The sequence below is a fragment of the Grammomys surdaster genome, unplaced genomic scaffold, assembly GCF_004785775.1.
Source record: "Grammomys surdaster isolate TR1022 unplaced genomic scaffold, NIH_TR_1.0 169, whole genome shotgun sequence".
In the NCBI taxonomy this organism is placed as follows: Eukaryota; Metazoa; Chordata; class Mammalia; order Rodentia; family Muridae; genus Grammomys; species Grammomys surdaster.
The window spans coordinates 6070355-6084219 of record NW_021604617.1 but is presented as its reverse complement, the minus strand read 5'-3'; the positions used below and the strand labels follow the sequence as shown (position 1 = coordinate 6084219).

Here is a 13865-nt window from a genome sequence, read left to right as displayed (position 1 = left end):
TAGACCCTGGGAGCTCTGGTTGTTTGGTATTGTTGCTCTCCTCATGGTGCAGCAAATCCTTTCAGCTCCTTCAGTCTTCACTCTAACTCCTCCATTGAGAACCCCATTATCAGTTCAATGGCTAGTTGTGAGCATCTGCCTCTGAATATGTCAGACTCTTGAAGACCTCTGAGGAGACATCCATATCAGGCTCTTATCAGCATGCACTTCCTGACTTCCACATCAGCATCTACCTTTGGTGACTATGTGCACACTTTTTAAAAGACAGTTTCAGTATGTAGACGAAGCTGGCCATAAATCGTAGAAATCAGCCCACCGCTGCCTCCCAAGTGCTGGGATTCAATGCATGTACCTCCATGCTCAGCACAAGAGTAATTTTGGTTACTTTCTTGTGATCACTGCAGAGGAGGACACTAAGACTTTTTTTAACCAAGCGTAAACGACACCAAGTTTCATTTTCTTCACACCTATGTGATCCTCGCTTTAAGGTCTAGTTAAACCAATCAAGAATAATACAAGTGAAGGAGCTAAACAGAAACGAATTATATTTTCTAGTAAGGAAGCATACTATGTATCCAATTCATAATTTCAGTCTAGAATCTCTCAGAGGGTATAGGTTTTATTTGGAGTTATTCATAAAAATCTTAAAAGTTAAATTGCTGACAAAATAGCTTGTCTTTAGAACTTAGGCTCCTGGGGGGAGGATGCGCTCTGCAAGGAGAGGAAGTTGATTTCGACAGCAGACATTTCATCTGACCATCAAATGCCATTCTGGAAATGGCGGATTGACTTCCTTGTCCCCGGCTGTGAGGGGCAGCAGGGCCTGCAATGTTGATTTCAGGCTGCTGAGAGGTAGCTAGTACCACAGATGTCCACCCTGCTTGGTTAGTTACAATTTTCCTCTCTTGTTTCTCAGTGCTCCCTCTAGGACAAACACCCAGGGAAGACAGCCAAAGCGTCTTGCAGCTTATCCTTCTGTATCACGTTGGAACAGCAGCTTGTGACGTAACCCGCATGCCCTTTATCAATTAAAGGACATCATTTGGGCATCTGATGAGGTGGCTCACTGGGGAAAGGTTTTGCTTATGAGCCCTTGGGCCTAAGTTTCATTCCCCAGAACCCACATAGTAGAGAGAACCCACTCCGGTAAACTGTCACTGGACCTTCACCCTTGTACCCTGGTGCACACAAGAGTGCACACACACAAAATAAATACATGTAGTAGAATTTGCCGATGACTATAATTTAGTAGTTTTTAGAATAACTGCAGCCGTCCATGACCATCAGTGAATTTTAGGACATTTTTGTTAACCCCCCAAAAAGCCCTTGACTATATGCGACATTTGCTTCCCATTTTCTGTCTCCATTCAGCTGGTGTCACACACTAATCCACTGATTGGAATCTGCTTGTCTGAACATTTTGCATAGACAAGGTCTTACAGTATATTACATTTTATGGCTGGTTTCTTCCATCTAACTTGGGCTTTAGAGTTCAATGCATTTCTTTTAAACATATGGATATCTGTATGGAGAGGACTTACTCACTTATCCATCAGAATTAGAAATGTAAATCTATTTAAATTCATATTTACATTCATTGCCTACTTCCCTTTTTTTCATTTATGTGTGTGTGTGTGTGTGTGTGTGTGTGCTTGTGAGTGTGTGTGTGTTTGTGAGTATATTGGTGTGTTTGTGATTATGAGTGTGTGTGTTTGTGAGTATATTGATGTGTTTGTGAGCATGTGTGTTTATGACTGTGTCTGTGTGCGTGTATGTGTGTGTGTGCATGTGTGTGTGTGTGTGTGTGTATGTGTGTGTGTATCTTGAGGTCAGAGAAGTCAATTCTCTTCACCATGTGGATCTCAGGGATTGAACTCAGTTTCTAGGATTTATCAGCGAGCACCATGACCCTGTAAGCCATCTTGCCAATCCAATTTTCTACTTTTCAAGTGACTTTTGATACTGTGGTATAATTTCTCATGCGCTGTGGCTTGTAGGTTTGATGTCAGTTTCCTCACAAGGTAGGTGATTTGAAAACAACAGGACCTGGGGAGGTGGCTCAGCAGCTAAGATTATACTGCTCTTGCAGAAGACCCAGGTTCAGATCCCCATCTGGCAGCTCTGTTGGATCTGATGTCCCCTTCAGATACCTGGGTGCATCCGCTCTTGTGTGCACACACCCACGGTCTCCACGCATGTGCACTCACCATTCAGGTGCATATATACAATTTTAGTATTTTTGCACTATTTGGTTCCTTTTACTAATTTCTCTTTATACTCTCCTCCATTGAACAATCTCATCACTGCTGTTGGAAAAGAGCCAACCATAAATTGAGGGATGCCTCTGAAGTACTGCTAGCCAACTGCACACACCTATGTGCAGGGTCTGATTCTGGACTTTGAGTTCGGTTCCACTTCATATCGTTCTCCATGTGCCAGCATTCTGCCGCCCTCATTACTCTGGCCTTCCAGTTAGCTCTGAGTGGGAAGCCTGGGTTTTCACATTTGTCCTTATTGTTCTGACTATTACACGTCCCTTAATTTCCACAGAAATTTTATGAAATCTATGTCCATTCTGGCAAAGAGGCAGAGGGGACGGCAACAGGTCAAATCTTCAATAATATTTTTCCTCTTCTTTCGTCTATGCCTATGAAGCCTATGCCTGAGGAGGATGTCTACTGTTCCATTTTATCATTCTCTGTCTGATTTCTCAAGGGAAAGAATATCTCACTGAACCCTGAGTTATGCTGGTGGCCAGCAAGCTCCCAACACACTCTGGCCTTCTTCTACTTGCTGGGGTTGCAGATGTACACATGGCCACACTGGCTTTTTATGTGAGTGCTGGGTATTCTAACTCAGGTCCCCACAAATGCAGCCTAAGGTGCTCTTACCCACAGAACTCTCTCCCAAAGCTTCCTCAAAGTGTCTTTCCGCTCTGTACAGTGTGGTGATTTATAGGTGACACACACCCATGGGTTCCTGTGTTTGAACACTTGCTCTGTATGTAGATAGGACTGCTTTGTGGAAAGGTTTAGGGGTGGCCTTGCTGAAGGGAACAAGTCACTGAGGGCAGGATTTCAGAGTTTCAAGCATCACCCTACTTCCATGAGGTTCTCTGCTTCATGTGTTCAGCTGAGAATGTGAGCCCCTCAGCTCTGGCCATGATGTCTGCTGCCATGACTCTTGGCCTCCTTAATGGGCTCTTATCCCTCTGAAACTGTTAGCCCCCCAAAATAATCCTTCTGGGTACTAATCTTGGTCAGTGGTTTTTCTTTTCTTTTCTTTTTTCTTTTTATCACAGAAGCCGAAAACTGACTATTGTAGCCTCCACCCAATTAGAGAAGTCAGCTCCCTGTTGTGTGACACGTCCTTAAATGGTTTAAACATCTCTCCTGGTGGGCACAGGAGCACCTCTGTCTGTGTGCAGAGACACACCTCCAATATCTTGGATTTTGCATCTCTGCCTGAACTGCCACTCACTTCTTGTACAGAGACTCAGGGCCTGAGATTAAAAAAGTCCTTCTCAAGTCCTTTCCTAAGTGTGGCCTTCTAGTATCCCAGAGTTGTCAAGGGTCTTTTCAAAGTATCTTGCTGTCACTGTCAACACACTCTACAAGCATTTGACCACATTTAAGCTCAGCTCACTGGTATTACCACGTCGGATGACGTGGATGTCAAATACTTGCCTGTAGCCAGGCTGCTCACCATGAGGGCTCTGAGTCAGAAGATACGTATTCTGCTGGGTCAGCAGAGCTTTGGGGGGAACCAAGGAAAGATCAGGCTTGTGAGGGGTTCCGAATCCACACTGCTTCTTCAGCAGTGGCTGGGCTGTGAGGTTTAGAGCTCCCAGACCCCCATTGTTTTTAAAGGCTTCCTTGGAGCTGGGGGGGGAGGGCTAGGACTTCTGAAGTTGGAACACCGTGGGGAAGCCCACTGTTTCTACTGAGATTGTTTTTTTTTAAGTAGTACTTGAGCTGTTGGTCATGTTGAGATAGCTTTCAGAGTAATGACAAAGTGGACCTTAGCCCTTCTGCTATGATGTGTTTGCTCTTATGGACAGATGGGCTTAAAGGAAGGTCGTTACATCACCATCACTCTCTTTATTTTCCACTTGTATCTTCTCTTGGGACAGATGAGACTAGAATCACATGTCAAAATGCCTGGGACACAGTAGAGAGGTTGATTTAGGATGAGGAGCTTCTGGGTAAAGGAAGTGGACATTTACCATTGTTCCTTTGTTCACTTTTCACTAGTGCAGTGCGATGTGCAGGCCTCTATAGCCGGTGGGAGTAGGTGAGCCACAGCACACCATGTAAGGAAATACATATAGAGCAGACAGACAGGCGACTCTTGGTGAGAGATGAGATTTCTAGCTTGTGTGAGATGCTAAGGGCTTAACTGACCTCTTCAGAATAGGCTCTGGGCAACACCTGTCTTATCTCAGGATCACTTTGAAGACAGGCCACTCATCACGTAGTCAAAAGCAGAGTGAGCTCTAGAGTGAACTATTGGCAGAATCTCAGCAGCCAAGGTAGAGCAGGATTCCCTATCCAAATGATGAACAGCAATCTCAGAGGAGCCATCCACTTAAAACCCACTTGGAACATGGGTCCCATTAGCTGACATCATGGCAGCTGGTTTGATGGAAACATCTTGGAGATCAAGGAGAAACTTGTAGCAAAAAAGACAGCAAAACTGCAAGAGTTTACTGCTCTTTGTAGCATAGATAAAAGGCCCACTCTCTTCAAAGACCCACATCATGCAGAACACACTGTTAAAACCCCATGTGACAGGTGGTGGTTTGAAGGCTTCTTAAGACCACTGTCAAGTCATACGATTCTATACTGGGCTGAAATAGCATACATGGGCCAACATCTTCCACCAAAAAGAAAGTCATTCCAAAGAGGATGGGGGAGGGGATTCCCGAGGACTTTCTGTTGTAGGCATCGCATAGAGAACTAGATTGCAAGGCACACAGTTGTAAACTCAGTGTACCTAGTAATGTCCGGGTGCCTACTGATACGAGTATTCATCAGGGAAGTTACACAGATGGTGACTAAGACAGACAGCTTGCCAAATCAGAAGTATTTCCCTGAGATCATACTCTAAGTCTCATATAGTAAAAGGGACTGGTAAGATGCTGGACTCCATTTGAGTGGCATGTCCTTCCTTAGAGAGCGTAGTTGATAGCCTAAGATTCCTGGATTAAAAACCAGTCTGCAGGTCAGGGAAATGACTCAGAGGGTAAAGAGCTTGCCACTGGAAGCCGAGGACCCGAGTTTGTTCTCCAGCATCTGTATAAAAGCCGAGCCCAGCAGCATGAACGAGGGATATGGAGACAGGAGGCTCCCTGGAGCTCACTGTCTGACTGTTCAGTCCATCAGTGAGCTTCACGTTCAGTGCGAGAGGCTGTCTCAAATGTAATGGTGGGCAGGGATTTAGGAAGATGCACAGTGCCGACCTTTGGCCTCCATATGTACTACTACACAGGTGCAGGCATGTGTGCACAAGCACAAAAGTCAAGCCGGATGGTCGCATAAATATTCTGTAAATATCCTCTGAGTAGATTTCAGTAGTGTTTATAAGGTTACTATTCGGTTATGAGTACCTAGTACCAATGTGGGTGTCCACTTATCCATGAAAGCTCTGTCCTTTCTTCTTGCAGTGCCTTGGCAGGTTACAACGGCACCATCTTCGCATACGGGCAGACGGGCAGCGGCAAGACATTCACCATCACAGGCGGGGCTGAACGCTACAGTGACAGAGGCATCATCCCAAGGACCCTGTCGTATATTTTTGAACAGTTGCAAAAGGTAAAGACTGAGGCAGGGAGATGCGGTAAGGCATTCTGCTCTGTGCCCCCGTGGGCATGTAGGGCTGTAGAATACCTCTGGCCTTCACAGTTAAAGAAAGGTTAGGACTTTGGTAAAAGTTACAAAGGTGCTTCTCTTATCAGGGTAGACTGTGAGCAAAGCACAAGACTTCATTTGAGATGCCTACAGGGCTTCAAGAGCAAATGACAACTTTGTGGCAGAGTTAGGGTCGGTCTGATCGAGGCTCCTGTGTCTGGTATGTGGGTGCGTGTGTGAGGGGTGGTACAGAAGTCGATGTCGGAGATCCTTTATGGCTTCTTTTGAGACAGAGTCTCTCACTGAACCTGAGCTCATTGATTTGACTGGCAGGTCAGTGAGCTCTGAGGATATCCTTCTCTTCCTCCTAACCCAGCATCAGGGCTATTTACCGTACATCGGGTCACATCGCGACACCACCACATCCAGCTTTTCACATGGGTGCTGGGGACCTGAATTCTGATCCTTGTGCTTGAACGGCGAGCATTTGCCCTCTGAGCCATATCTCTCCAGCCCCCTCACGTGGGTTTTTAATACAACAAATATTGTTAACTAGCAAACATGGCGTCTTTATTCCCACTTCATATTTGGAAAAACTGAGCCTCTATGGATGTATCTTCCTCTGGGTTCGCAGCTCTGTAAGCAACTGCTTCCTTGCCTCGGCTCCACGCCCTCTATAGCTCGGACTGGCTTTGTTCTGTTGGCTGTGTTTAAATCCATTTCCTGTGATGAATCATTTCACTTCTGTGGGTTTCTGCTTGCCGTTTTCTGAAAGTAAGGACTGAGCCGGTCTGGAGGCTCCTCTGCCTCTCGTCCAGCCCCAGCAAGTCCTTGGATTCTGCATAGACGGTCTAACTGGGCTGTTGTAACAGTCACTCCGGAATTCCCTACTGAATGCCATTTGCATTTTGAGTCTCGAAGACGGAGAAGAAATTGCTGAGGTCTGCATAATCCTCATTGCCATCCATAAAGCAGCAATTATCCATTAGTTCGGCTCTTCTCTCAGTGGCCCGAGTGTGCCAAGTGTGTGTGTGCCAGACAGTGTGGAGGAGGGAGGCCGAGTGGAGGGTGTGCCTCATCCTGAGCCTCTCTGCTCACTTCAGCCTGTATTCCGGACACCACCTGTCCTGCCTTGCATACACGTGTCACAAGCAGGGGCTATAGTTTCCAATTGTTTTTGTCACTGTGGACCAAAGTAGAAGGCTGTCATCTTACATGGATGGGCAGGGCTGTGTAGACTGTCAGGGTTCTGGGAGCATGTGGCTTCTTGTCTCAATGTCATGGAGCTGCTGTGAGGGGTAAAGATGTGGTATTTTAAGATCTCAGTCGGGAGAGATGGCTCAGTAAGAGTGTGCCCTGCTCTTGCATAGGACTAGGGTTTTGTTCTAAATACTGATACCAGGCTTCTCACAACTGTCTATAACTCCAGCTCCAGGGGACCCAATACCCTCTTTCAGCCTCTGCAGACACTGCATTCTCATGCACACACAGCAGTGGGGGGAGAAACACATAATTAAGAATAATGAAAACAAATCTTTGAAGTCCTTGGCACACAAAGCATGGTTAGTTCATGTTCACTATTGCCATTACATTAATATTCACACATGCAAATGTCCAACCGTGGTTACCGTGTTTATTAATATTCATATATGTACATATGTCCAAAGAATACCTAACCAATTAAAGAAAACCTTTCGAACCTCTCAAAGCCAGTAAACCCAATTCCCCTGATCAGCTTAATTAGAAAAAGTAAGATCTCTCCTAATGGAAAGCATGCTTTGTATCTCCTAAAATATTCTCTGTGGTTACCAAAGAACACCTCTGGAAGTCCACCAAGCATCCAGGGCACTGGCTACCTATCAGGGTTGAGGGGAGATTCCTTTGACATGGATGTCACTCTAAACCCTTGTTTACTTCTGACTCATTCCAAGTTATTTCCTGGAGTGAGAAAGCCCACCAGACCAACTTACAGCTGGGCAAACTGACATGGACCAGTTTCTGCCACGGGCCGCATCACATCTGTTCTAATCACAGCAGAACGTGCTAAAACCAGCCTGGCAACTTAAAGTACCCACGAAGTGTGTCTAGAAAAACAGGCTGGACCCAGAGGCCCCTGCTGATTGTCTCAGACTGGAGAGCTCACTGCAAGACTAAGGCCAAGTCTTTCTTTGAGACAAACCAAAACCGCAGTGCATCCTGTGTCGTGAAGAGCCCGTGAGTGGCAAAGCATTTCCACTGGACTTAAGGGTTCCGTTTGTGTCCCAGAAGCCCTTCTCCTTATGCTGGAGCATTGCAAGGTTCAGATTGTTTGGGGCAGAAGAAATGGCTGTGTGCAGAAGACACATGTGTTACATTATCATCTGGCAACCCAGATGCTGAAAAGGACTAAGAAAGGTAGCTGGCCACACCACTCCTTGAGATCTGAGTGCGGAGTGTACAGCCGTGCAGGAAAAACAGAAACCGAGGAGCCAAAGCACTGCCCTTACCCCAGGCAGTGGGCCCGCCATTTTCCTGACTTATCCTACTTGTAAAGAAGAGAGTGTCTCCATTACAGATGTTGGCTCAAGTGCACTGTTCTTTTTTGTGCATCCTTTCTCTCTACACTCTTGTATTGTTTTAGCTGCTGTGATGGAACAACGAACAAAAACTGTTGAAGGTTAATTTTGCCTCAGTGCTTGAGGTACTCCATATGGGGAAGACATGGTGGTGGGGGTGTGATGTGACTGTCAATCACATCATGTCCACAGTCAGGACACAGAATTATGAACGCTACTGCTTAGCCCCTTCCTCTCTTTCCCCTCAGTATTCACTTCAGGACTCCAGCCCATGGGAAGGTGCTGTCCATATTCAGGGAGGGTTTTCCTTCTGCAGCTCTACAACTCAGCAAACCACCTCACAGACACACCCAGAGGTGTCTCTCCTAGGTGACTGTTGATCTCAAGCTGACCACACAGATTACCCATCACTCTTAACTGTCATTTGGAGGTTTCTAGACATGATATTTGAAAACAGTTATCAACATCAGTGACAGTAGCAACCGCCATAGTGATTCCTTGGTGCCCAGGTATTTGGGGTAGGACTTGAAACGTAGACACTCCTCTCTCATGGTGGTTTCACAAGATCATGGTTACTTCATAAATTATTATTAGTGTGAGACCCTGTTAGGAGCAGGACTGCTCTCGCAGAGTATGGAGTTGGGTTACCAGCACCCACATTGGGAGGCTCACAACTGCCACCTCCAGCTCCAGCTCCAGGGATCTGATGCCCTCTTCTGGCCACTATGGGTACCTGCACTAATGTGCACACAGAGTAAATTATTAAATATTTTTAAAAGAATATAAAATTCTGAGTAGTGGGAAAGTACAGGAGGTGAATTATGATCAAGGATGGAAACTTCTTTGCTACTGAAGTCTTTGCTCTCTTATGGACAGACTGTTCACAGAAAGTAAGCTTGTTTGTTTGTTTTTTCTTAATAGCCTTTTGTGGGGGGAGGCGGCCTGGAAAGTTAAAAAGAAAATAATGTATTGTTCAGTTCTACAACCAACTTGGCTCACTGTATTTTATGTATAATGTGGAACCAATAAAACTAACAGACAAAAGTTACTTATAATCATGGATATTGGCTATTTCAAGGAAAAAAAACCTTCATGCAGATGTCCACAGCAACTCGAAAGTGTCACGAACTGAAAATGTAAACCATATCACATGGAACTGCATAGGAGGGATGCTGTGAGCAAAGCCCAGAGACAAATGGTGCATCTCTCTCCATCCCAACAGTTGTTTTCAATCATTAAACAATGCTTTTCCTTCCCCAACCAGGACAGCAGCAAGATCTACACGACACACATTTCTTACTTGGAAATCTACAATGAATGTGGGTATGACCTGCTGGATCCAAGACACGAAGCCTCCAAGCTGGAAGATCTGCCGTGAGTAGCAGGCTGACAAAGACCAGCAGGAAATGGTTTTCAGATGCTTGTTTCCATTGTTGCCTTTGAAATGTGCTGCGTTTCTGGTCTCGATCATAATTAGCAAATACTGGATAGCAGCATCTTTCCATAATGGGCAGGCGGGATGGGCTCTAGGATTGCTCGGAAACTCATTTCTTGGGGGAAAACTGGGAGTTGACATGAAAGTGCAGTGTGGTGGACACAGTGGGCACTGGAGATTGGGGGCAGCACCGTCCCCCAGCCGCAGGAAGCCCGCATATCCTTTAATCACCCCCTTCTTCCAAAAACAGTAATTGATTTGTGCAGCAATTAGATAATCTGAGAGGAAAAATAAAACTGGAAAATTTCCCTCAAAAGCTTCTCTGCCTTCATTAGCACTGACGTTCAGAGCCCTTTGATCAGATCAACACAGTGAAATGCAGTCTTCAGATCTGTTGACAGCGGCTGCTCCCCTGCCGGGGGTCACACAGTGTTGCTGTTTGTTTGTTTGTTTGAAACCCTGCCTGAGTTAGGTGGAGTAACCGGTAATCATTCGTCCTTCTCTCCAGGTGTTTCTATGTATCGGAAGTTGTCTATAGCCAAGAAAACATGTTTTAAATGTTTTAAAGATTCATTGTATGTTTAAGTAAGTGTGTGTGTGTGTGTGTGTGTGTGTGTGTGTGTGTGTGTACATGAGTACAGATACCAGTGGGAGCCAGAAGAGGACATCCAATCACCTAGGGCTGCAGATACTGAGGTTGTGAACTGCCTGGCATGACATGGGTACTGGGAACTAAACTTGGGCCCTCCGGAAGAGTGGTGTTTGCTTTTAATTACTCAGCCATCTCTCCATTGCCCAAATATATATATATATATATATATATATATATATATATATATATATTATAAAATACTCTAAAAGAATTTAGAAACACACAGGAATTTTCAGTGAAAACAATTACATGCAAGTTTTATGTTCAATAGACAAGTTATTAAATTAGTAAAAAAAATTGAAAAGAATAATAAAATAATTTATGATTCATATATTCTTATATTAACATTGGTTGAGGTGTTTCATGTATCACCTTTTTACTTTCACAAAATTTTATAGATGGAGTCAGGAAAGAGAATTATTTGTATTATAAAAATTGGTTTAACAGCAAAGAGAAGACAGATCACCAACTCTATGGAAGAAAATAGCTTTGCCAACTTAGGAGAAAGTTTCCTTTTAAAAAGTTAAAGCTTTTGACTGGAAGTAGGGATAGAAGCATTAGACACAGGCCACAGTTGGGAAGACTGTGTGCCGTGCGTGTTATATGATACCAAAGTTCACATGTCAAACCCTAGTCACCCATGGGATGCTGGTAGGAGATGGGCCTCTGGATATGTGCAGGTCATTAAGGTGCAGCCCTCTTCAACATGGTTATTGTCCTTAGAAATGGGTGTTAGTTTGGACAGTCTACAATGTTGAAGACTCCAAGAGAAGTTGGTAGCTCATAGTCCAGAAGAGCGCTTGAACCTTGACCTTGCTTTGAACTTTGAGCCTCTATGACTGAGTAGTATTTCTATTGCTTATGGTCTGTCCAGTGTATTTACTGTCCCAGCAGACCAGACACACTGTAACAAGGTATCAGGATGTCATCTGAAAGAAGTTTCCGAAGACCCTGGAACAAGTTTGAGGAAGGGTTTGAATGCCAGGCTTCTGATTTGAGATTTATTTTTGTTCTGATCAACTTATCGTTCTATATTCTCCAGGTTGACCTGAATATCTCCACTTTAAATGTTGTTTAAATGTGTTTTCAAAACATTTAGAAGGCAGTTTGATATCATGCCCATTTAGCAAGATAATTGTAATAGGTTCACCCGTAGGAGCCAGAAGCTCCATAGCCCTGGGTTCTTGGCCAGGTTTGCAGTGGGCCTCAGATACAATGAGTAAGCCATTGGCTACACCCATAACACTAATGCCGCTATTACACCCATGGGCTTACCTTCATCATTCATTATTGTATCTAACAGGGTTCACAGCTGGATAAGACTATATTGATAACGTTTTTTCCCCCAGCAGCCTGAATGACACCTTCCAAAACTATGAAAGCTAATCATCAGTGAGGTTAATTTCAGCTTGATTTATTGAAGTCCTGCGACCAGAGAGTGTGATGTCCTCAGCAATAGGGTCTTACTTTCAATTTCTGTTGAGAAACTAAGAGTAATGGCAATAACCTGCACTGACACAGGGACACTAGATTGTTTTCAACCAGGCATATCGATACCCACCAGTCTGCAGACCTTGAGCAGTCCCAGGAGTGAAGGGATTGTCTCTTGGTAGAGAGGAGAGATAAAAGTGAGATATTTAAAAAGAAAGGAATAAAAGAAGAAAGGAAAGAGTTGGAGGAAGACTATGAGAAAAGGCGATCCAGATGGACTATACATTGACCCTCAGACATGACTGAACTAGAATGAAAGGTAAACCTCCAAAAGTTGCTTTTGTCATTGGTTCCCTGGAACTTAAAATTCAGAGAGGTTTGATTTACCCAGTATTTCAGAACAATTAATTGGCAGCTTAGCAATGCTGCCTCCCTGCACACATGTAGCAGATGTGCAGCTTGGCCTTCATGTGGGTCCCGAACAACTGGAACAGGGGCTATGCCAAAAGCTGTTGCCTGTACGTGGGATGCGTTCTAGCTGGGGCTGCCCTGTCTGGCCTCACCGGGAGAGTATACACCTAGCCCCACAGAGACTTGATGTGCCAGAGTAGGAGGATATCCAGGGGGCTGCCATCCTCTCAGAGGAGAAGGGAGGGAGAGGGTAGGAGAATTTTGGGAAGGGGTAACTGAGAGTGGGGCCAGTGAGTGGGTGTAAAGTGAATAAATAGGAAATAAAATCCAGATATTCACACTTTCATGCTAGAGTGACAAGAGAGGATTCTAAAGACTTTTTACACACTGGGGCTGTGAGAATTAAGGAGTCCATTAAAAAGATTTCTGTCAAAAACTTGAGAAGGTGACAATGAAGACTTTGCAGATGTGACTTTGGGTCTGCAGTACCACACCGTCTGTATATATTTATAATAAAGTCTCCTGAGGTGCGGTGTACGTGGCAAGCAGTATGTCTCCCTTGGCTTAGTAGCCGCCCTAGTGCCAACGCCTTCATATTTTTTAATTATCTATGTGACTGGGGAAGTAGTTCCATTGTTAACGTGCTTGTCATGCAAGCGTGAGGACCAGAGTTCAGATCCCCAGAGCCCCCATAGACACATGACAGTTGTGTTGGCCTGCCTGTAATCCCAGCCTGAGAAGGCAGAGACAGGACCTCCAGAGCAAGCTGCCTGGGGAGACTATTGGCAAGCTCTGAGTTTGATTAAGAGAATTTCCTCAGTGAATAAGGGTATTTTCAGTGGAAGAGCAGTGAGGGATGAGTCTCAGCTTCAACCTTGCACACTACCACATGCATGTGTGCACATATATACATGCGTATATCCACACATGGCATACATGCTTATACACACAATGCACATATGAAAATGGAAAAAGAGAAAATTATTTATTACACTGAAACAAACGGGTTGAGACTATGAGGGTGAAGAGGAGAGGAGCCCAAATCACGCCCACGGGAACCACTGTACAGCATGAGGTTCAGTTGGGGTGAGAGAAGGAGTTACTCTCTAAGTAATAGGGTGCATGTACTCAGTACTTGAACAGAAACCAGAGTCTTCAGAATCTAGCCACAGCTAGAATCTTACACAAATTCTTTCATTTTCTGTTTCTTTATACAGTGTAGGCATTGGGTCAAATACCATTTATCAGTCTTCTAATGTCTAACAGCTAGAGTTCAAGCACTGGTGATATCCACAGTGTGAAAGTTTCTTGGTGGTTTTTCTTCATTTCATTCAAGAACAGTGATCTGAAGATTTTCTAATGTTCCCCACCTGGAAAAGAACAAGGACAGTGATTGCATTCTTCCTGTGCTCTCTGCATCCGTGATCATGCATTCTTCCTGTGTCCTCTCAATCCGTGTTCATGCATTCTTCCTGTGTCCTCTCAATCCGTGATCATGCATTCTTCCTGTGTCCTCTCAATCCGTGTTCATG

The 13865-nt window shown here is 44.6% G+C and overlaps 1 protein-coding gene across 1 annotated transcript in view; it reads left to right on the top strand.

Moving 5' to 3' along the window:
- Kif6 (kinesin family member 6) overlaps positions 1 to 13865 on the top strand; it is a 303671-nt gene that overhangs the window by 53927 nt on the left and 235879 nt on the right. The window contains exons 4-5 of the mRNA XM_028766687.1: positions 5666 to 5813; positions 9669 to 9778. Coding sequence (XP_028622520.1) covers positions 5666 to 5813; positions 9669 to 9778 — 258 coding nt within the window. The remainder of the gene's footprint in view (positions 1 to 5665; positions 5814 to 9668; positions 9779 to 13865) is intronic.